The sequence below is a fragment of the Hipposideros armiger genome, unplaced genomic scaffold (assembly GCF_001890085.2).
Source record: "Hipposideros armiger isolate ML-2016 unplaced genomic scaffold, ASM189008v1 scaffold_1311, whole genome shotgun sequence".
Lineage (NCBI taxonomy): Eukaryota > Metazoa > Chordata > Mammalia > Chiroptera > Hipposideridae > Hipposideros > Hipposideros armiger.
Window position 1 is genome coordinate 201,251 of NW_017732661.1, and position 24,635 is coordinate 225,885.

The 24,635-nt window shown below is 45.3% G+C and overlaps 1 protein-coding gene across 1 annotated transcript in view; it reads right to left on the reverse strand.

Moving 5' to 3' along the window:
* Nucleotides 1-1,253: 1,253 nt before the first annotated feature.
* Nucleotides 1,254-24,635, reverse strand: part of SYNDIG1 (synapse differentiation inducing 1) — a 54,075-nt gene continuing 30,693 nt past the window's right edge. Inside the window, exon 3 of the mRNA XM_019633429.1 lies at nucleotides 1,254-3,612. Within this exon, the coding sequence (XP_019488974.1) occupies nucleotides 3,454-3,612 (159 nt within the window). The 3' untranslated portion in view covers nucleotides 1,254-3,453. The remainder of the gene's footprint in view (nucleotides 3,613-24,635) is intronic.

The following is a 24,635-nucleotide window of genomic DNA, read 5'->3' on the forward strand; positions in this document are numbered from 1 at the left end:
ATCCCATGCAGGAGTCGAACCAGCAGCCTTGTTGTTAAGAGCACACGCTCTATCCACTGAGCCATCTGGGCGGCAGCTCAGCTCAATGTGCCAAGTTCAGTCTTAGTTGTGGGCGGGCATAGCTCACCATCGAACAGGCAGTCTTGTTGTTAGGAGCACGTGCTCTCACCAGATAAGCCATCCTTCCACCTGTTGGCAGCTCAGCAGCAGCTCAGCTCAGGCGCAGCATCACTGGCCCATGTGGGAATCAAACCGGCGGCCCTGTTGCTCAGAGCTCACTCTCTTAAGCTAACTCTTAACCAACTAAGCCACTCGGCTGGCCCTATTCTCACTACTTTCTGAAGCAGTTCTGGACGTCCTTATTCGTTATTGTCTTTATGAGTGTTTAAGAAATGTTGTATGTAGAAAACAGCCTGAGGGCCGGCCGAGTGGCGCGATGGTTAATAACTGGCTTGGGACGCCAGAGGGCCCCGGTTCGGATCCCACATATGAGGGCCAGTGACACTGCCCTCTACAGCTAAGATGCTGAACAACAGCTCAACCTGGAGCTGGGCTGCCGTGAGTCACCGGCGACGGCGTGGGCTGCAGTCCCTGTGGCAGTGGGTTGCCATGGGCTACCATGTGTAGCCAGCAGCCAGCGTGAGTAGCCAGCAGCCAGCGTGAGCGTCCAGCAGCCGCTGTGAGCGGCCGTCCAGAAGCCGGCGACTGATCTGCCTCGCCCAGGAAGAGCGCAATGATGGTGCCAACTTGGGCCAGAGAAGCAACGCCCTCCACAACTAGACTGAAGAACAAAACAACAGCAACTTGTCTGTTCCCCTTCCCCCAATTCCCCAGCGCTGTTCCCATCCCCCAATTCCCCAATTAAAAAAAAAAAAACCAAAAAAAAAAAACAGCCTGAGAAATGGGCAAATGGACTCATTCTCCATGACAATGCTCCGTGTCATACATCGCTTCTGGTATGGCAATGCCTGTCAAATAAAAACATTAGTGTTTCCTCATCCACCTTATTCAGCGGATCTGGCATCATGTGACTCCTGGCTCTTCCCCAAAGTCAAAATGACCATGAAAGGTAAAGGTTTTGAATTGATTCAGGACATTGAGGCAGCCATGACAGCGCAACTAAAGACACTCATGAAAGACTTCCAGAACTGCTTCAGAAAGAGGCAAGAATGATGGGATAAGTGTGTCCAAAGCGAGGGGGATTAATGACAATGTCTTTTACTTTAATAAATTTTTTATTTAAACATTCACTGTATTTTTTTATCATACCTCATATTTTAAATGGAGGCTTTTTTCATCTGCATAGTCAGGGGCTGAGAGAGAATGGGAGGTTGGTCTAGCAGGAGGCAGGATACCTGGGCACAGAGGGGCTAGTGTAGAGCAACCATGATGTGGTGGTTGAGATGGTGGGGCGGGATACACAGGGTTGGTTCCACTTCTTAACCAAATCCAAAAACATGACACTTTGGGCACCTCTTGAACTTAAAATGAACTGTTTTAGGACAAGTACAAATAAGTCCATTTCACACAATGGCTCCTGATGAATAAACTCTGAGAGATAGCACTGAAAAGATGGGAGGACACAAACAAGTCGTGGGATAACTACCTGAACACTGGGAATAATGGTGACCACCCCATGTTTCTCACATGACCCATGCCAGGGACTGGGCTCTGTGTCCATACACTCAGCAGAAGTCCTAGGAAGTGGGCCTCATTTATTATCCACTTCTAAAGGTGAGGTTCAGAGAAATAAACCCATCTACTCAGGGACACAGAGCTAGAAAGTAGCACAACTGGATTCAAATCCAGGTTGATTTGATCCCAAATCCATGCTATCTCCAGATTACTCTGACTCTTGCAGGGACATTTGGGCTTCTTCCATATATTCTTTTTGGAGTATGTTTTTGAAGCATCCATTAGAGCCAAATGATAGAGAATCTTAGACTTGACCCAGGAAGGCAGTGACAATAATTTTCAAAATATTAAGTTTTTAAGGTCAAGGGTGAGGGAGATCAAACTTGAGTTCTTTCTTCAGAACAGTGGTTCTGAACTTGTGCCACACACTGGAACCATGAGGCTGTACCTCTGATCAATCAAACCAGGAATTTGGAGCTGGGACCCAGGCAGCAGGAATTCTATAAATGCTGGGGTGGAATCTCTCCTAGAGAGATGATCTAGGCATCCACCAAAAGTATCAGGATAATAATACTTATTAACAGTATTCAAGGTGGAACTCAAACAGCCAGAGATGATTTAATTTTCATCTTAGGAGACCCTACTACTGTTTCAGCAGCTGAGTCCTGGGTGGCTCTGCAATTATTTAAACAAATAAAAACTATAAGTGAAACCCCAAAATTGTTATTATTCAGAAAGAAAAGTCTTAAGCAAAAAAGCTAAAAAATAATTTTTGTTGAATAATGAACACTCGTGAACCAGCAGAGAAATGATATTAAAATGTCTGTGATTACTTATTTCTCAGCATTCATCTAATAACTTAAGCAGCATGAAGCGATAGTTGCACTTAAAAAAATGACAAGAAAATAACTGTTGATTTAGCTGACAGAGAATGGTCATATCCTTCTAAAATCACTAGTGCCACTACTTATCACCAAGGTGAGTGCCAACTCTTTATGCTGAGGGAGTATCCTTAAAGCTCCTTTGCTTTGAGTTCCTGGAGCAAACCTTGGTGTCTTTCTGGGAGGAGTTTTAGGGAAAGACTGTGGCCTGCTCCCCACCCCCAGATCAATGAGGCCCAAGATTGCAGATTGCTGTGTGGTGGCTGCTGAATTTGGACATGTTCCAAGGAAGAGTGGATGTTACTAGGCTGGGGACAGTGTGGAAGGAATAAAAGACTGGGCCTGGGGACAGGTCCCATGCTATTCTGGCTTTGTATGCTCAAGGCTGGACCTATTTGAAGACCAGTGACAACATGGGTCGTGCTAGCAGTATTGTCTCTCTTCCTGCTCAGGGAAGGCAAGTGGACTGGGGGAATGCCAGAGGAGTCAACCAGGGCAACAGACAGAAGGCATGTCCCCTGCCTTCTCCCTATTGCACCATACTCCATAAAAGATAAACACATTGTTACTATTTGTATACTGCTTAATACTATGGTATTCCAGGCACTGGCAGACCGCAGAGAGAGCCACACTGTCATTAATCCACCAGAAACCATCCAGAGATTGTCTCGTGGGTCAGGATCTTTGGAGCTTCCACTTTGAAAGGTTAGCAGTGCCCATTTGTCTCGAGCTCTACACAGTGCTGTGAACATTAAATTAAAGGGCAAAAACCAAGGAAATCCATGGGTAGAAAATTTCAGGTTGTTATGGAGCTGTTTGGCAATAATTTATACTATACAGTGTTACACATATGAGTCTCTCTTGCCAGTCCTGATTTCTCTGCATCCACACGCAACTGCCCCCAGGTTCTTTCTTCCCCTGTGTACCCAGAGGAAGCTCATAAGTGGTTGTTCTTGGAGAGGTAGGCAATGAGGGCTACAGCCACACCCACATAGATGCCAGTTCCGATTGTGATGGAGAGCACAGCCAGGAACAGGGCCCGCCGGGAGCTGGTGCCGGCCTGGTGGAAGTCCCCTTTGGCCACGGCTTTGTTCGTCTGTAGAGTTGGAAAGGAAGGGGGGAGAAGAAAGTCAAGATGAGCAAGTCAGAACAAATGAAGTGAGTGTAGGGCTCGTCTCTGGCTCCCTTTCAATCTTGAACTTAACTTACTCCAGGGAAAAAGGTCTTGCCAAGGGGAACTGTGCATGCTTTCAGCTGTTGACAACAGTTCTAACGGGCAGTGAAGGAATGGGTGGCTGTTGCTTATTACTGCTTCCCCACTACAAGGCACTCAAAGCGCGCGCGCGCGCACACACACACACACACACACACACACACACACACACACAAGACAAAAGAGTCCCAAGGAAACACCCATGGTTGGCGGTAGCCCAGCTGAGCACCACCAGTGTGGGGCTTGGAGGCTAGCATACCAGTACGCCAGGGATGGTATAGATATTACACCTCCAGTGGCCTTCTTTCTACCCAAAATGATGCTTCCTTTCATTTGAACAGCACTAATTTTTTAAAACTATGTTCATACTTATCTTACTTAATCTTTACAATATAGTAGGAGTGTGGGGAAAGATATTATGGTTCTCATTTCCCAGAGAAGAAACTGTGGCATGAGATCATTAAGCCAACTGCAGGACACTTAAGGCTTTACTCTTCAGCTGGTGGCCCTGGAGTTACGCTTTCCTGACTATCGCCCTTCTTTCATAGCTAGTACAATTCATCCATCAATAGAATGATTTGATGTAAGGCCAATACCTAGATTTCAGGATGCTCAATTACATAACAAGGCATTGATTTAATAAGATTCATGTTTCTTGGGGTCATGCGGTGGCAAGAATGAGCAGATTTTGGATGCTGTATCTAATTTGGCATTTTCTGGCAGACCCATATGCCCACCCTAAACCCCTCCCTTTTTTGTCTCACTCTACAAATGAAATTAGAAAAAAGCAGTGGAGATCCTTGTGTGATTCAGCTGTGACCATCATGGCGGGAGTACCTAGTAAAACGATGGCTTATCTGACAGATGAGGGCAGAGGCTGCCAGGGTGCATAACTTCCAGGAGTGCCATGTGATGCTGAGGGCAATAACCCCACGTGGGTGGTCAGATAAAGGCAGAGCCTACTGCCCTAGTAGAATGTCCTAACTCACTCTGGACATCTCTAGGAACCAGATTCTGGCCAGATCCCATACCCACATGTCACCAATAGTATTTCTACATTGTGGGCAGGTATGGGAATCAGTATGTTTTTTTACTCAAACTAAAAACACCAAGGCCTTTGCAATGGACCGCAAAGAGTGAGACTCCAAGAGGACTCACGAAGTGATTTTCCATCCTCTGTGGTCCTGACCCAATCTTATGGGGTCTGAAGCTGTGTTGGGTTGAGAAGGGACTCTGGTCTGCTCTGTAGCCTCCCTCTCTTTTCCCCAATTTCTGGATCTCAAAGGCCAGTTTCTATGCCTTCCTTCCCCTCTGCCCCACCTTCTTTTTGGCTTGGAAATGAGTTTGGAAACTAACCACCACCAATTTTTAATGAAGCAGGGAGGGCTAAAGGGAATGCAGAATGGGAAGCCTCCTAGGACAGAATTAATTAATTAGTTAATTAATTAATTAAGTCTTAATTAGCTGAGTTTAATTTTATCTAGCAGCACTCCCACACTCTAAGGTCCTAGAACATAATTCACTGTAAATGCCTGTCCTTAGCCAAGCAGCCACCTCCATTAGAATGTAATTTGCTGCTATCTCTGCCATTAGCACTGTCCTTTCACCATCACTGGATTCTGCTACAGGAGCAATGCAGAGATACAGAGAGAAAGTCAGGGTGGCCACTTCACATTCCTTACCCCTGGACTCAGGCTACTAACGGGCCTCCTGTGTCTCAGAGACCTGACCTATCTCATCAGAGTTCATGCATTTTAATAATGCCCTTTACTGGTTGCCTTCCTTGCTCGATGGTGAACTCCAGAGACAGGTCCACATCTCACTTGTTCATGTGTTCTGTCTGAAGCCTGGGCTCATGCTCTGGGAGGATGGCAGGAACTCACTAAACATTTTTATTAAAATATAGCTGATGTATAGCTGATATTATATTAGCTTCCTGCTACACCATAGTTATTCAACATTTATATACTTAAAGAAGTGATCACCATGATAAGTCCGGCAATCATCTGACACTATACCATGCTATCACAACATTACTGACTATATTCTCTATGCTGTACATTATATCCCCATGACATATTTGTTTTATACCTGGAAATTTGAACATTTTATTTCCCTTCACCTTTTAAAAATTTTCAATTACAGTTGACATTAAATATTATTTTCTATTAATTTCAGGTGTACAGCATAGTGATTAGATATTTATATAATTTGAGAAGCGATCCCCCTGACTAATCTAGTACTCACCTGGCACTATACATAGTTATTACCATATTATTGACTATATTTTCTATGTTTTATTTTACATCCCCATAGCTCTTTTGTAACTACAATTTGTACTTTATAATCCCTTTCTCATTTCCACTCACCCCACCCAAACCCCCTCCCATCTGGCAAACATCAAAATATTCTCTATATCTACAAGTTTCATTCTGTTTTGTTTGTTTGTTTACTTTGTTCTTTAGATTCCACATACAAGCAAAATCACATTGCACCTGCCTTTCTCTGTCTGACATACTCCACTCAGTACAATATGCTTCAGGTCTATCCATGCTGCAGCAGATGGCAAGAAGCCATTCCCTCCTATGGCCAAGCAATATTCCATTGTATATATGTACCACCTCCTCTTTATCCATTCATCCATCGACAGGTACCCAGGCTGCCTCCTCATCTTGGCCATTGTAAACAATGCTGCAATGAACATATGAATGCACATGCCTCCTCAAATTAGCGTTTTGGGTTTCTTCAGATAAATCGCAGAAGTGGGATTACTGGGTCCTTCTTTGTCTCTTGTTATATATAGCCTTTGTTTTAAAGTCTATTTTGTATGGTATAAGTATTGCTACACCAGTTTTTTTTTAATTGTTTGAAGATCATCTCCCTTCAAATCCCCCAAGTGGCATTGGCCCCCAAGTGCATGCTCCTGGTTTCTCTGGTGGCCTTTGTGAAGAAGGCAGAGCAGTGGGAAATCTTAACCTAAGCTTTGGCTCAACTCTACAGACCACTGCCTCACACCTGTCTGTGGGTTCTCAGCACACACAGCACTGGCGCTCTCATCCCCAGAGCCCCAAGTGTCTGCTTGGGAGTCACTCTCCTCTGTTTGCTATCATAGCTGCGGGACTTTGATCTGTAGTTTTGTTTAGTTCTAAGGTGATTGTTCAACAGAACCCAGGAATTTTGTTGTGTTAGAGACACTATCAGCTGAGATGTGTCAGAAACAGTAAGGAGAGAAAGCCTCATTGATAATCAGGCTTCTTTCAGTTATGCTACTTAGCATCTGCATGTCACAGAAGCTCTGTGAGGCAGCACTGCTGTTTACATGCTCCATACAGACTGGACACCAAGGTTTAACATATGATCCCTGAACATGCTTCCTTTGTTTTAGAAAATGTATCACAATGTTACAAAACAGCTTGCTTCTTCCTTTGAGAGGGTACAGGCTAGGAGAAATGTTTCCACCCTGACAACTTCTGGACTAAAGCTCCAGGCTTTTGGGACGAGTTTTCTTGCTGTGCATGAGGGCAGGAGCTTTTTCCCTAGGTCCCTGGGTCTTTGAACCCCTGATTCTGAAGGTAAGACTGTGCATGCACTTGCATTTTTATAAGAAGAGGGTCAGCCAGGTTCTCTGCTTTCCCCAAATGGCTGTGTTCCCAGCTGCTCTGCCTGCTGTATAGGGAGGGAAGGAGAGGAGGTACTAAGGAGCAGAACCAACACAGCATCTGCTGGCAGGGGCAGGAGGACATCACCAGTGATTTTTGACTGGAATGAGCAGATGTCATTTGCTTGTCCTAATGGGAAATCTAGACTCGTCTCCTCATGTAGTGTTCAGCAAGCACACTGAGAAGCTGGACCCCAGGGCATCCTGTGGGCCTGCTTAGCACCAACTGTGCTGTCAGAGAACTTTGTAGCAGGGGTTCTCAAATCCGGTGGACATTCAAATCCCCAGGGATCTTGAAAACTCCCAATGCCCAGGCCACACCCCAGGTAAGTCAGAAGCCCTGGGCTGGGACTTGGTCTTCTCTGCCTTTCAACCTCTTAGGAAATTCCAAAGTACAGGCAAGGTTAAGACCAAGGTGGCCAACTGTCCTGGTTTCTCAGGACGTGGGACTTGCTGTGCTAGGTTGGGACAGTCCAGGCAAACCGGGATGAGAACCATGACTTTGCAGGGAGGAAGCTGTAGATCCACCCAATGGAGAGGATTCTGGTGACTCATGTATTTCTGGCAGAATCACCTTTTCACTTCAGCAGGCTCATGATGGGTGGGAAAGAAACTGGGTGAGTTGGATGTCTATAAGCTCAGCCTCCCTGGAGGCACCACTTTGGCTCCTCCTGCACGTCACACATGAGGCTACAATTTGCAGGAAGGGAAGTGGCCTAGACCCATGGCTCTCCCAGTTTCATTTTCAGCTTATGGGGTGTTATCTCCAAACCCCAAAATTCCCTCTTCACTGGTTTATGGCCCCCAGGATTTTATAACCTCTTGATTGCCTCCTTTCTAATGGCAGTATCAGGCTAACACCTGTTTATGCAGGGCCAATGCTCCCTGCAGGAGGATGCCTGGTCCTTGATCCTAGTTGGTCCTCCTGGGAAAAGGCCTTCAGCTCTGGGAGGTGACATGAGCCAAAGAAAATGGGAGTCTTAATCTCACTTTCACACTTTGTTCTGAGACAATCAAATAACTCATTTTATGTGGTCTTGGGCTTATTAAAGGGTCTCCTTCCTCCTGCCTTGTCCACACTTCTCTCGCTCCCTCTGAATGCTGCCTGAGACAGATCTTTCCATAGGCAGACCTGTTCACATTGCTCCGGAGTGCCTTATATGGTTCCCATGTCCTGCAGAGCAGCCTATGGCCTTCTGACCCTGACCCTGGACCCACAGGGACCCATCTTTTTCCATAACCCATATCTCACCTTCAAGCCCCTCCCATTGTGAGGCCGCAGGTGTTTCCAGCCAAGGCTTCATGTAGGACTGTGTGAGATTTTACTTCAAATACGCCACTGATTTCAAAAGGGGAGTAGAGAGCCTGAGACATAGTGCCCCTATCTGCACAATGGACCCCACAAATGACTGTGAGGATGAAATAAGGTCCATGTGAAGCCCTTAGCATGACCTGGGCACCTGGCATGCCCAGTCAGCGGGGTCTCTCCCATTGCCACCTGCTTTCTGCCCTCCAGACTCCTCCCATGGTCTCCTACCTGTGGCCAAGAGGCTGACCCATGCTCCACTGCCAGGTCCCTGGCTACTTCCTGAGTACTACCTGGACAGCCCCTGTCAGACACTGGAGGAGAGGACGGGGCTCATCAATCTGTGAGGCCCCAGGACTGACCCCTCCTCCAGCTTCTCCTAAGCCTCCCTACGCTCTCAGCTGCCCCTTGCTCCAGCCACTGCACTGTCCCTTGGACTAGCCCCCCTCTCCACTGTCTTTGTAAATAAACTCTCCTCAAATGATCTAATTGGGGGAGGCCATCTCTTTCCTGACTGCAATTACAGTTGTTATAAATGCTTGCATCAGTTGTGAAAAGGCTCTCCATCTGGAGAGGGGTCCCCAAGGACTGTTTCAGATAGCCTGGTGAGAGACTCGCTGGTGTCCAGCACCCAACCTAGGCAGCCTGCTCTCACCTAAAGGGTGGGTTCATTATCCATTGCTGAGAAACACTGCACCTCCAATTTTGTGACTTAAAACAAGAACAAGTACGTATATCTCTCCCAGTTTCTGAGGGTCAGAAATTTGGAAGCCTCTTTACTTGGGCTCAGAGGGTCCTGGGCTGCAGTCACTTTGACGTTCCCATGGCATTACCAGCAGAAGCAGAAGCATCAGGGGCCCTGTGCATATATGCTTGCTCAGCACAGCTGCCCGGATGAGGGTGGGGCAGGTCACACCTGTTCACAGCACACCCTGGCCTGACCTCTCTCTCCTTCCTCATGTCCCTCTAGTCTCCAGTCCGCTTACAGTGCCCTCATAGACAGATGGCCTGTTTCCACACCATCTAGGGTTCTGCTTCTGGGGGCATCTTTATGGATTGTGACTCAGGCTGGTGCTCACAGAGCCTTCTCTTGCTTGCCAGGGTGACTGTAAACTCCTATGAAGCCACAGGACACATACCTAGTGTCATAGTAGACATAGCCTTCTGCCAGAGCAGAATAAAATTGGTGCCAGCCATCAGGGGAGTGACAAATTCAGGCTTCTGATACTAGGCTAAGTGCTGTACCTCCTTCTGGAGCTCGGGTTCCAAAGACAGGCCGCCTCCAACAGCTTTCTTTCAGTACTTCCTCTGTCACCACGAAGGCAGAACTATGAGGGCCAGTGCTTTGGATGGAAGGGAGGTGACTGTGTGTGACACCAGCCAGCCTGTCGCCCACTATGCAATCCCATTCATGCCCTGAACATGGCAGGAGAGCACCTGTCCCCCTTTGGGCGGGGACCTTCTCCCTTGTGGTTGGATATTTCTTCCCTGCCCTTTTGCACATAGGTCACCAGTGAAGTGTGTTACTTTCTTTTAGGGGGCTTTTTGCTCAGTAAACAAAAAGTGCAGGTCGTTGGCTTAGTCTTGAATAGCACCCAGCTACAATTTCTGTGTGACAGTGGGGGCCCAGTGGGACCCAGAAAGCCATGACTTCCATCTTCATGAAATCTGCTTGGAGTGAGTCACAGGAGAGGGAGAGAGGCCCTTGATACATGGCTTGGAATCAGAAAACAAGAATCAGTGGCCAGAACAGAAGAAATGCTCAGGCTTCAGGGGGCTCACTGCAGCAGGGCTCAGACACAGCCAGGACAAGGGAAATATTCTTTAAGCCCACTGAAACATTTCACAATGAAACACTGAATGTGCACTCTGGTTCTTTATTTATATAACTATTCTCAATTATCTGGTTGCAAAGATGCATAGACAACCCATTTTTAAAAAAAAATTAAAGTTTATTGGGGTGACAATTGTTAACAAAGTTACATAGATTTCAGGTGTACAATTCTGTAATACATCGTCTCTATATCACATTGTGTGTTCACCACCCAGAGTCAGTTCTGTTTCCATCACCATATATTTGGTCCCTTTTACCCTCATCTACCACCCCCTTCCCCCCTACCCTTTGGTAATCACTAAACTATTGTCTGTGTCGGTGAGTTTTGTTTCTTCATTTGTTTTTCTTGTTCTTTTGTTGTTTTCAGTTTCATATATCACATATCAGTGAAATCATATGGTTCTCTACTATTTTTTTTAAAGATTTTTTTTTAATTGGGGAATTGGGAGGATGGGAACAGTGCTGGGGAATTGGGGGAAGGGGAACAGACAAGTTGCTGTCGTCTTGTTCTTCAGTCTAGTTGTGGAGGACGTTTGCTTCACTGGCCCAAGTTGGCACCATCATTGCGCTCTTCCCAGGTGAGACAGATCAGTTGCCGGTTTTTGGACGGCCACTCAGTGCGGCTGCTGGCCGCTCACGCTGGCTGCTGGCTACACACAGTAGCCCATGGCAACCCACTGCAGCAGGGGCTGCAGCCTACGCCGTCGCCAGCGACTCACGGCAGCTCAGCTCCAGGTTGAGCTGTTGTTCAGCATCTTAGCTGTAGAGGGCAGTGTCACTGGCCCTCATATGTGGGATCCGAACTGGGGCCCTCTGGCGTCCCAAGCCAGTTCTTAAGCATCGCGCCACTCGGCCGGCCCTCTTGTTGCCTTTTTTATCCTGAAGTCTGGTTTATCTGATATCAGCATGGGAACACCTGCTTTTCTCTGAATACCATTTGCTTGGAGTGTCAATTTTCACCCTTTCACTTTGAGTCTATATTTGTTCTTGTAGCTGAGATATGTCTCTTGGAGGCAGCATATAGTGGGGTTGTTTTTTGGCCTAATCTGCTACTCTGTAACTTTTTATTGGTGAGTTCAGATCATTTATATTTATGGTGATTATTGATATATGAAGATTTCCTATCATTCTATCTTTGGTTTTCTGGTAGGACTGTGTCTTCATTGTTTCTTTGCTTTTTTGTTGCTGTCTATTATTTCAGTGTGGTTGTATTCTATGATTTTCCCCCTGTTTCTTCTTTTTTTTGTTATATATTTCAGTTCTTGATTTTTTTGTCCTGTGGTTACCATTAAGTTTATGTAAAAGAAAGTTTCATATTTAGAGTATTCCATTTTCTTCAGTATGCCTCCTTTTTCCATTCCCTTGTGCCAGTTCAGACCTTTACCCTCTCCCCTTTTATGTTTTTGTTGTCACAAATTATCCCTTTATGCTGAGAATTGATTTCTACGCTGTAGTAGCAAGTTGTCTTTTCCCTCTTTTTTAAAAAAAATATTTGTTTGTTTGTTTTTTGTCTTTTCCCTGTATATTATGTTAAAGTGTATAGTGTTTAGTAAAGTGTATAGTAAAGTGTAAAGTGTATAGTTATTTGGTGAAGGGGTTGCCATTTCCTAATTCTGTCTTCTGTTTGTAATATACTACTCATGGTTTTGTATTTTTGCTTTTTTGTTTCTGGTCAAATAGCCTCCTTCAGTATTTCTTGTAGTGCAGGTTGTGTGTTAGAAAATTCTCTCTGCTTCTGTATGTCTGGAAAGGTCTTTATTCCTCCTTCATATCTAAAGGATATCTTTGCTGCATACATTATTCTTGCCTCATAATTTCTCTCTCTCAATAGTTTGAATATTTGAGTCCACTCCCTTCTGGCTTGTAGAGTTTCTGCTGAAAAATCTGATGACAATCTAATGACTTTGCTTTGTAGGTTACTGTCATATTTTTCCTGGCTGCCTTGAGAATTCTTTCTCTGTCATTAATTTTTGACAGTTTCAATACAATATGCCTTGGAGAAGGCCTGTTGGGATTGAGGTAATTAGGTGTTCTGTTTACTTTCTGGATTCAGGGATCCCGTTCTTTCCACAAGTTTGGAAAGGTCTCATTGACGATTTGCTTGAATATACTCTCTGTTCCCTTCTATCTTTCTTCTCCTTCCGGTATGCCCATTATTTTTATATTGCTATTTTTGATGGAGTACGAAGGTTCTTGTAGAGTTCTTTCATTTTTTTTAACTCTCAGTTCTCTCTCTTCTTTGACGTGTGTCATTTCCAGATTTCTACATTCAATGTCACTGATTCTTTACTCCATCTGGTCAGCTCTATTACCTAAGCTGGTCATTTCATTCTTTCTTTCTTTTATTGAGTTCTTAATCTACAGAAATTCTATTTGGTTCTTTTTCAAAATTTCAATCTCTTTGGTAAAATGTTCATTTTGTTCTTTGATTGTGTTTCTGAGTTCATTCAACTGCCTGTCTGTGTTTTCTTGCATCTCGTTGAGATTTTTCAGAACTGCAATCTTGAATTCTCTGTCATTTAAGTCATATATAAGTCTTATATGACATATAAGTCATATATGTTTAAGTTCATTTTCTGGAGACTTTTCATTCCCTTTCTGAGCTGCCTTGTTACCTTGGTTATTCATAGCAATTAATGAATTATTATTTCTCTTCCTAGGCATCTACAGGAGTGGGTTCTGCAACAAGTTAGTAGGAAGAGGTCTTTCTTTTGTTTTCCAGTAGGTGTTGGTAGAATGCTTTACTTTCTGTCCTACTGCAGCCTTTTATTCTTCTCATGCTGTAGTGTTATAGTGTCTCTGCACTGTTCCAGTTTCTCACACAATGGGGGGATTCCCTGGAAGATGAGCTACTCCTGTATGAGCAGGTCACCTGGGTCTCAGGGCACCACCTCCATTGGGGGATGTGGAAAGATTCTGAAATTCCAAAGCTTTTCCTGCACCAGATTCAGGGCCTGTGTGTTTCATTGGCTCTGTTTTCCCCCTGCAGTGGTCAGGAGCAGGGTGGGTGTTAGAGGTGGCCATGAGCAATGGTGGCAACCACCAGCACTGCCAGTCCTGCACCCAAGTCTTCCTCCCCTTCACCAGAACTAATTGGGCTGTGTGTCTGTGGCTATGCCCCACAGTGTTCGGAACTGCAAATATTCTATTCTTTTGATCTGTCACTGCTACTGTTCCACTTCTAGCACTAGGCAGGTGGGGGTGGGGCGAGCTCTGGGAGGGTGAAGATGGGGCAGCTCAGTTCTGTGCCTATGTCTTCTGGCCTCTGCTTAGCAGTGAGGGCTTAGAACTGCCATTTTCACCCTTCTTCCCTCAGTCTTTGCTCTGAGGTATCTGCTGTGAGCATTAGGTTCAGGTGTGTTATATGCTGATCCCTCAGGCAGGACTTTGGGCCAGAAGGGGAGTGCTAGCAGTCCTAATTTTTCCTTCTCATGTGACTGTGGTAGCTCTGGAATGCAGGGAACTCGAAGCTCCAAGCTCTGGTCTGCATCCTGCAACTGCACGGCCCTTGTCTCCGCTCTTCCCCCTTCTCTCCTCCCCAGCTCGCCAGATTTGCCCACCTTTAGATGATTTCAGTTGCACATTTCTTAGTCTTGCCTACCTGCTGTGCAGTTAGTCCTTTGTGCAATTATAGTTGTTCAATTTGTTGTAAATTCCAGGGGAGATTTCAAGAGGCTCACCTCATGCCACCATTTCTATGACATCATCCCTGGGAGACATCCTTTGATGATCATCCAGCTGCCATTGCACATTTTTGTTATACATGTTAAAATATTTCCATCTGCTATACTGGGCCCATCCATCTAGCAATGTTTTTTAATCCCTTTGTCTGTGAAGCCAATGCTATTCCTGAGTCTGGCTGGTCTGTTGCAGCCCCATTATTACCCATACCACAACCTTAATTTATATGTCACTCACCTTGGGAGGCTGAGGTTGGCCTGGTCTAAATCCTTCCCCCTTTTTGTCCTTTGGTAGAATTTTCCTTCCCACATGGTCCCATCACTCCCTTCTCCACAACTCCTGGGGCTTGGGCATGCTTTACTAGGTCTTTCTCCCCAATTCCAGCACAGATTTTATGGCTTTAATAGTTATCCTGCTGAACCAGATAAGCTCTAACTATGTGCCTATTACCTTGGATAACCTTTGACTCTCAAGTAAAACTGTGGATCTTAGGTAAATTCTGAATTTGCTAGTGCCTATGGATGTATTCATTGGGTTCTATTCAATTTACTATAAATCAGGGGACATTCAAGAATAATGAACTTCAGGACAAAAGAAGGGCATGGTAAAGTACATAAAACACTAATTCCAAAACTTGTTGATGATTATGAATGACACCATTCAATGTGTGGAATACACAGTTCCATTTTTATGTATGCACATGTTGTAAGCACACAATTTTGAAGTAAAAAACAGTGATGAACATTTCAAAGGTCTGTCTTTGTGACAAGGTTTAGATAAGAGAACAGGAAAATGCTAGTTTGTTTTGGTGAGATAAATGGTGAGAAAGATGGACAGGTAACAGCTTCTGAAATTATCCAAAGCATTTTGCTTCAAATGTTTCAAAAAGTCCCAGTTCAATTATCACACCCATCTGAGGCTTACTGTATGCTCCTGGCTGACAGGAGTGTGGAAGGAGATGAACTGTTTCAGGTTTTCCTCTATCTATCTCTGGTGACTCCAAAGGTGTACAGCAGATAGTCACAGAGACTCCACAGAACCTGACAATGTGTTTGCTCACTTACTTGTGACAAGATTTTCTGGACTAAGGTTGAGTCTATTTTAGAGCATATTGTTTCCATGCTGTACTTTTGATTATTCTTCCTTTAGTTCTATTCCTGACCTGTTATCCTCTGGCTTAAAATACTTTGTTAAGAGACAGACTCTAGTTTGCTTTAAAGTCTTTCTGGCCCTACCGTGCCTTCCTAGTCTTATGTCAATCTACTTCCTTCTGCAGCATAAAACTTACATCAGTGTGATTTACTTCCTCCCTGAGGCAGTGCTCCCACTCAAGTCACCTCTGTCTTTATTGTTTCCACCTATGATGCAGGAGGAACAAGCCAGAAGGACTAGAGAATTAACACAACCTGGGAGCAGCCCTCGACCTACAACTAGCAGCATCCTCAGTGGAGCAGCTTGGAGAAGTGAGATCAGCACTGTCTGCCAGAGATCCCTAGTGGGGTTAGGGCTAGCTGCCAACAGCCTTGCAGAGGGCATGTGCCTAGAACATTTGGTGACTTGATTTGATCTCAGGCATGACCAACTCCTTCTGAGTCTGCCTGGACACCATTAGGTGATACTACATTTACAAGCCACATGGTTCATCTTTATGAAATGGCCAAACAGAACACAGGTGTTCAGATCTCTACATCACACAAAAATAGAGCCAGGACTTAGCTACTACAAAATGCCAGGCCCTGTGCTTTTTATCATCTAAACAGAAGGTTACTTTCTTGGTGCTTGATGAGGCATATATGGACTGTGTCCCATTTTCTCATACATCATGTCAAATTAAGTGCCACTGTAGTTGTGATCATGCACAGCAAAGAACCAATTCAAGTTTCTGTTAGCACCAGAAGAAATGGGAATTCAAGCAAAGGTAATCTAAGTTTCTCAACCAAGCCTTCGCTTTTCTCATTAAAAAATATTCTTATTGGAGACGATCCAAGATGGCAGAGTAGATAAAAACTGTGCTTATGTCCTCCAGTGTCCACATTAAAATTATAACTAAATTATAGAATAATAAACCTGAAGAGCCATCTGAAGCCTAGCTGAACAAAGCTAAGGATATAAAGAAGAAGCCACATTGAGACTGGTAGGAGGGGTGGAGGCACAGAACAGGCCAGCCCCACACCTGCAAGTGGCAGTTGAGAATTGGGAGGTATATCTCAGCTGCAGAGCTCCCCCTGAGAGGAATAAGGTATTCTAGCCCCATACTGGGCTCCCCAGTCCAGAGTACCAGTGCTGAGAAGAGGAGCTCCCCATAACATTTGGCTGTGAAAATCAGTGGGGATTATGACTATCCAAGTGGGACAGAAGGCTGCAGAAAACCCAGACATCTTCTCAAAAAGCTCATTCACAGACTAACTCATTTGCAGGCACTCACCCTAGGCTCTGTTGGAGGGACAGTGACTCAGGGGATATCAGAAACATACAAAGAGAGATTGAGTTGTGTGGCTGTGGGGCAACAATTGAAGGGACAGTCACCATTTTCCCTGTGTGGGGTCCTATTCCTGTGCAGTTGGCAAGCAGGCACCATCTTAGTTGTGTTGAGCCTTCTTCCACATGGCCAAATCTGAATCTAAATTGGTCTGGTGAACTCCATTCACTTCACCTTGGTGACTCCTTGGAACCCCACCCCACCCAAATCACCCAACACCTGAGGCATTTTCTCCACAAGCATCTAGCCCTTTCAGCATTGCACCTTTTCTTGGAAAACTCTCCAGAGTCTGTGGGCTTAAGGTGCATGACAGCTAGCCTTGGTGTGCTCTGAAACTTTTGCTGAGTAGCTCTGATCTCAGCACTGTCACCAAACCAGAATTGACATCAACCTAGTGACCACCACTCGTCCAACCTTGGTGACAACCTGAGACCCCACCTCACCCAACTCGCATACCACTCAAGGGTCTATCAGTGGCTAAGCCTTACAGGAGCTGGCAAATGGCAGCAGACCTTGGGGTGTCCTGGGTTTTTTGTAGAGCTACACCAGGCCCAGTAATGGTAGAAGTCATCCCTGATTAGTAGCATGGCCTCTTCCACACAACTCCAGGTCTAGCACAGGCAGCAACCAACTGTGGATTGCTTTGTAGCTCCTACCAGGTAGTCCTTGGCTCATCACAAGTAGTGGCTGACCTTTACCTGCACCAGAGTCCCTTCCAAGAGGCCCCAGAAAAAATATACCTGGAGGTCAGCTTTAGACCACAGCAGAACATCACCCAATTAGTCTCACAAGCAGCACACTGACAGGGTGGTCTCATCAGACACCAAAGCCTACTGGGGTGAAGCCTACTTAACAGGGTAAGTCCCACACGCAGCAGCCTGAGAGGTATAGATGTGGCCAAACCCCACAACCAGTCAGCCTGAGGGTCAATCCACCCACTGACATGACAATAGAAGTCAAGGTTAAACTATAATAGGAATGCACACACAACCCACACAAGGGACACTCCTGGAACATCCACAGCAGCTCACAAAAGCGCACCCCAGCTGCTGGCCAGCCCCACTGCAGCCTACACCATCGCCGGTGACTCATTACAGCCCAGCTCCAGATCGAGCTGTTGTTCACCATCTTAGCTGTAGAAGGCACAGCACACAGCGTCACTGGCCCATATGGGATCCGAACTGGTGGCCCTGCTGCTCAGAGCTCTCACTCCCAAGCCAACTCTTAGCCAATGAGCCACTCTGCTGGCCCACCATAGGATAATTTTTGAAACCACAAAATTGACTTTGTTGGACGGAGAAATGGGAAATAACTGAAAAAATATTTTTTCCATGGGGAAAGTATTAAACCAAAACCAATCAGCATTAAACTGGAAAAATAAAATGTGACCATGAATAAATTGAACTAGAATCTCTAGGAGCATCCGCAGATGCTTCAGCTATCCCAGTGGTTCTTTACAACCCCACCCCTTGTGGGCCCCAGTGCTGGTGTACAGTTAGCCTGCTGTGTGACCCTGGAGAAGTTAAACAACCTTGCCCAGCTTTCCCACTTGCTAGGCCAATAAAACCTGCCTCTCATTCAGTGGCCCTTGTGAAGATGAAATAAAATCTGTTATAAACCTGTTCTGAAAAAGAGCTCTGGGTGTATTTAAAGGATTTAAACATAGCACAGACCTTTATTTGAATAGCGTTAATACACGTTTTTCACCTGTAAAGTGGTAATAATTCTAGTACCACATATACTGTCACTCTAGTATCAATGGGTGAAGGGGCCTTCACCCCCATTCCCTTTAGTGCCCTGTCTGTATTCTTGGCCTGGCCTGGCCAGAAGTCCAAGGCAGGGTTACCATCCTTGCCCAGGAGGACCCTGCTAGCACTTCTGTGCTCAAACAGGGTTGTCCTGGGAGGGATTACTTTCTCAATGTGGGCTCTGGTATGTCTGACACAGCTTGCATTTTGAATAAAAGCTGAATGTCAGCTTATTATATCACATAGTTTGATTTTGGTGTTAGATCTGGTACAGAGCAGAATGAGTCTACCTGTGATGTTTTCAGTTGTCCGGCATTCTGGGAGGAGGGGCGGTCACTTGGGGGATTGAAGGGCCACCTGAGTTTGTTGGACTCTAGCTCAGTGCTTTTGCTTCCAGGAGGAGGGACATCAGACACATCTCCTGTGCCTGTGGGTCCCTCAGCCTCATGTCTCTCAGGCTCTTCCCTGCCTGCTCTGCCCTGCCACTCCTCCATTACAACTCCAGGCAGGCAACATCACTGTACTTATGGAGGTGGTGGAAGATAGAGAGAAAATTCCCTCTCTAGACACCCTCCACTGTTCTAGTGAAGCCTGTTCAAGATGTCCTGTGTGCTGAGCTGCCAACCATCCCCACTGGGAAGTGGTGGCCAGTCTGCTAAGGTATCTGCCTGTGTTTCTTGCCTTCCTTCCATGCCTTGTTTCCATTTTGCCTCACTTTTGTTGGCTTGGGATTATACCTTCAAATAAAGCATCTGCACCCAAGCTTGCTGCAGTCTTTGTATCCTAAGGAGTCCAAGGTGAGTCCAGGATCTCCTCAGTGCTCATGAGCTACCCCACTATGGTGTCAGGTGTCTCTCAGGGCCCCTCAGGAGAAGCTGCAGCCCGCATTCCAGCCCTTACGGGCCAAGGCCTCACTCAGTCACTCTGTAGTAAGTGTACTCCCTCTCCCAGTCCAAACATCTCCTGGAGATAAAGCCGAAATTGACACTATGGAAAAAATGCTGCATTTTGTAATAACTACAGCTCTTTCAGAAAAAGGCATAAGGTGGAAGGAGGCTGCCCCTGGGCAGGTAAACTATGTCCTGAAATATTAGAACAGGAACGAGGAAAAGCACATGCAGCCCTTCACGTAGCATAAAGCCATGTCTTCTGCACACTTTCTTTCCTCCTAATCTTCACTCTTATGTGCAGACAAATGCACGGTGGACATCCATCATCTATCTCATGGGGAGTGTTCCTCCAAATGCATTCTGGAAGAAGGCTGTGAGGAGGTCTTGGGTGATGGGCTGGGGTAAGAAAAAAGGAGAAGGAAATTCAGGGGCAATCTCTCCCCTGATCCCCCATGAAGGAAATGATGCCATCGCCTTCAGCATACTCAAGACACTGCATGTACCCCTCTGAAGCTCTCTACACCCCAGCAGCAAGGCTGGTGTTCCTTTGCCTCTTGCACAGGCTGCAACACCTGTGCACAGCAAGTGACACTGCATGGTTGGCATAGAGACAGAACATGTAAGCAGGAACTTGTCTAGCTGATGGCCACTGAATCTTCTGAGTGGGGCTGGAGGGCAGTGCGAGGACCTAGAAACTCACCTGTCAGAAGGTGACTGCTGAACCAATCTGAATGCAAGGGAAGCGGTGGGTAGAGCAAGGACCCAGAAATGACACGTAGGTAAAATACACGTGTGGGGAGTGTTGAGAAGCAAATATCATGAAGAAAATGCCACACTTAATGATCTCTTCAAGGAGCTCTTGGCAAAACACACACACACCCACACACACACCCACACACACGTGCAGAATCTCTATGTTATTTGATTTGCAGTAGATCAGAAGTCTAGGCAATGAGCAGGAGTCCACAACAGTTCCCTGCTCCCTCTTTTGAAATCATCTTACCAACCTCTCATTTTTCCAGAGGCAAATCAGTGTGTTCTTTTGATGTTAAGAGACGGGAGTTTTGTTTTTTTATTTGTTTGTCTTGGCCCTTTGTTGCTTTCAGTTTTACATCCCACATATCAGTGAAGCCATATGGCTCTTGACTTTTTCGCAGACAATAGCTTAGTGGTTACCAGAGGGTAACGGGAGAGGGGGGTGGTAGAAGAGGGTAAAGGGGATCAAATACATGCTGATGGCTGGAGAACTGACTCTGGGTGGTGAACACAAAATGTAATATATAGATGATGTATTATAGAATTGTATATTTGAAACCTATGTAGCTTTACTAACCATTGTCACCTCAATAAACTTTAATTTACAAAAAAGAAAGAAAGAAAAAGAAACCGGAAGGTGGGGCTAATCATTCAAGTCTTGATGGCCCCACTAGTTGGTTCTTTTATAATACAAACAACACGGTGGCTCAAAAACCAACTATGAAAACAAAATCCAACAAATGGCATTATTTGGTAGTCTGCCAGGAAACTGCCCTCACTCTCCTTGAGAGGCAAGGCACAATGTCCTGACAGCAATTATAGAACAGTTTGGGTTCTTCCTGGGAAACAGGCTGAAAACCCTGAGAAAAATCCTAGGAACCAGCCATAAACAATTAGTATTAATATCCAGGGTAAAGATTCAGAAGGGAAATATTTAATTCCCTTTAGAACAGCAATGGTGTCCCTCATGTGTTCTACCAGGGCTTATTTGAGCGACAGGTTTTCACACTCAAAATCCCAAATTGTTTCCCTCCACCTTTGCAGAATTTGCAGAGCCCCTAATTTAGAGGGGAAAAGGCACTGCCTGTGATGTACTTGACTTATATATCTACTCTGCAGAGGAAAGTCAAATTCAGGAGAAACAAGTACCTTTAGTATATATCATTACTCAGTATTACCTGGTTCTCTTCCATAATTTAATATTATTCAGTCCTGATGGAGTCAGATGGGGGAAGGACAGACATATCCCTGGGAATGATAATCAGAATACTTGTTTCACTGAGAAAACAAAAACAAAGGACTCTACACTTAATATGCTTCTTCTCTATACAGGGATTCATAATGTCTAAACAATGCCCATGGTTTCTTTTAACGCTACTTGGGTGAAATCAGTCACCAAGTACTTAATTACTAAGCACCACCCCGTAGGTGGGCAATGAGGCTGCAGCAGGGTGGAGATCTAGGCTCTGCCCCTGGAAATGTGAGATGGGACTGGCTGCATGACTTCTTAGGGCCTATATCCTCATTTGAAAATGTGAAAAGGAACACTGCCCTCAGAGGCCTGCTGCAGGATGTGAGTGAGGGATGTGTGCAAATGATCAGCATGGTGCCCAGCACAGCAAATGCTTAGTCCTCACATCCTCCCTTCCCATTTTACTCAGATTCCATGGCCTGACGTCACAACTGCTCCTTTGTCTACGTCACTGAGTTCCTGCATCTCTTCCTCTGTGGTCTTCTTCAGGCATGTTGGCAGCCCTGGCACATCACCCTTCTGCCCACACCAGGGCTGCATGTGCCCTGAAAGAATATTGCTAGGGGAGCCCTGCAGAGGTCCTGGCTGCCAAGGCATGCTCACCTCTACCAGGTGCCACAATCCTGCCATGCCCTCCCTGGCACGTGCCCCTGGTACAGGCCCGTCACTTTTCAAACTTCAGTACCGTGTGCCTCGTCACAGCTTCCTGTGCAGCTCCCATGCATCTCCTGCCACTCTGTATGAACTCATGAGCTCCCTCCACTTCCTGCTCCACATACCTGCTCAAGAACATCTCTCCAGAAATTCTCTTTCACCAGCTCCCCACCCCCAGTGAAACATTGATTTTCCCTGTTTGTTGGATCATGTTCATCAGCATACAAATATGCTACAATTTCTCCTACTTAAAAAAGAAATGCTCTTGATATCACTCCTCCTATTAGCTACCACCCATTTCTCTCTTTCTGTTCATAGCAAAACTTTTCAAAAGAGATAACTTGAGGTACCACATCCAACTCTTCTTTTCCCATAATTTAAGAAATACTTTTTAATTAAAGTATAACATAGCTACACAAAAGTACACAAATCATAAATGTGATGCTCAGTAAGTAAGCAAGTTTTCACTTGCTGAGCTTTACACTTATGGGTATGGTAGCAAGTGTGTAGCCAGCACACAGGAGTCCCTCTTGTGCTCCCTGCACAGTGCCCGCTGTTCTAGTTTCCAGCAGCATAGCTCAGTGTCTCCTGGATCTTTTTCTCCTGTTCTCTCTTGAGCCCACACTCATGGGCTTTCACGTCCAGCACCCCCAAGACTGCTTGTCAATGCTGTCACTGGCCTCCTCATTGCTGAGAGCTTAACTCTCAAACATGGTCTTAATTCCTGTTCTTAGCCCACACGTCTCCCTTGGACCCCTTGCCAAATGTGCACATCCAGCTGTTGGTGCCTCCACTTGTATGCCACCAGGCATTGTAAACCTGCCAGGGTCAAAGGATCAAAGCCCAGCTCCACAGTACCTTTGGCACACAGTACCCTCCACTTCCCCCTGGCCAGTGGAGACTCCACTTTTCAACCTGTCCTTCCATTCTCCCCTCATCTCACACCCGCAACAGAAATCTGTTGGCCACAACCCTTCCACAATCCATGCTTTTCACTAAATCCATCTTCTCACTTTTCACTAAATTCTCAGCCATTACTGCAGTCCACAGCACCAGTGCCTCTTCTGGATGATGACACCAGCCTCCAGCAGATGTCCCTGCTTCTATGTCCCTGCAAGGGCCCTCCACATACTTCCTTATAGGAATTTTTTCTCTCCCTTGCTCAAACACCCCAGTGGCTTCTCACCTAAAAAGCCCAGTGGGCTCTACCCTCACCTGCCCAAGTCTTGTTACCTCTCGGGCTTCACTTCCTACTTCCTCACCCAAAGGGCACCTGCTCCAGCCATGGTGGCCTCCACATTGTTCTCAAACTCACCAGGCATGTTCCCACCTTAGGGCTTTTCACTGGCTGTCTCTCTGCTGGAAAAGCTCTTTTCTCAAGAGATCCTCATGTCTGAGTCTGTAGTTTTATCATGAAATGCTACCCTCTAAGAAAGCCCTTCCATGACCACCCCATTTAAAAATGTATGCCTCATATCTATTTCCAAATTAATTTTTCTTCTTTATAACTTATCACAATTGGGTATTCTGTAATTTACTTTTGTTTGTTTCCTGACTCTCATCACTAGAATGTCAACTCTGTGAAGGTGGGGTTCTGTTTTGATCACTGCTATATACCTGCACACAGAGCAGAGCCTGATGATAGTAGGTGCTCAGCAAATGTCGGATGAATGAATGGATTTCATGTACACAGTTACTGGCCAGGTTGGGCTCCTGTTCTTCTAGGTTTTAGTACCATAAAGAGATTTCCTTTTTTCCCTTAATTTGTCCAATTCCCTTTGTTGGTGCTATTCATAAAATTCATAATCTGATTCTTTTCTCATTTAATTATTGTTATAATGTTGCAGTTAGCAAAGAAAAGAAACATTTTATTAAATGAAATGAAATAAAATGATTAACATAATAAATGCACAAATGCAGAAGATATCTGCAGTAGATGCAGGGGATGGTACCCTTAGGTCTAGTGCCCAGTTACAGACCCAATGCCTCTTGGGGGAGGGTCTCCAGCTTCAGTCTCAAGATGGCACCTGCCACATGGGATTGAGTGAAGGTGGTGGAGATAAGCATCACAGCCCTTTCTAAAATGGGCTTCTCTTCCTCACTACACCACCCTCCAAGCAGGGTGGAGGACCAGATTTAGAAGCAAGTACTGTGCTTCTATTTATGTTTCCAAACAGATAAAAGTCAAAGTTATACTGCAGAAAATTTGATTTTTTTAAATTAAAATTTATTGGGGTGACAATTGTTAGCAAAGTTACATAGATTTCAGGTGTACAATTCTGTAATACATCATCTATGTATCACATTGAGTGTTCACCACCCAGAGTCAGTTCTCCTTCTATCACCATATATTTGATCTCCTTTACCTTCATCTACCACCCTCCTCCCCCTTTACCCTCTGGTAACCACTAAACTATTGCCTGTGTCTATGAGTTTGTTTCTTCATTTGTTTTTCTCGTTCTTCTATTGTTTTCAGTTTTACATACCACATATCAGTGAAATTATATGGTTCTCTACTTTTTCTGTCTGACTTATTTTGCTTAGCATTATAATTTCAAGACCCATCTATGTTGGTGCAAATGGCATTATTTCATCTTTTCTTATGGCAGAATAGTATTCCATTGTGTATATATACACCACAACTTCTT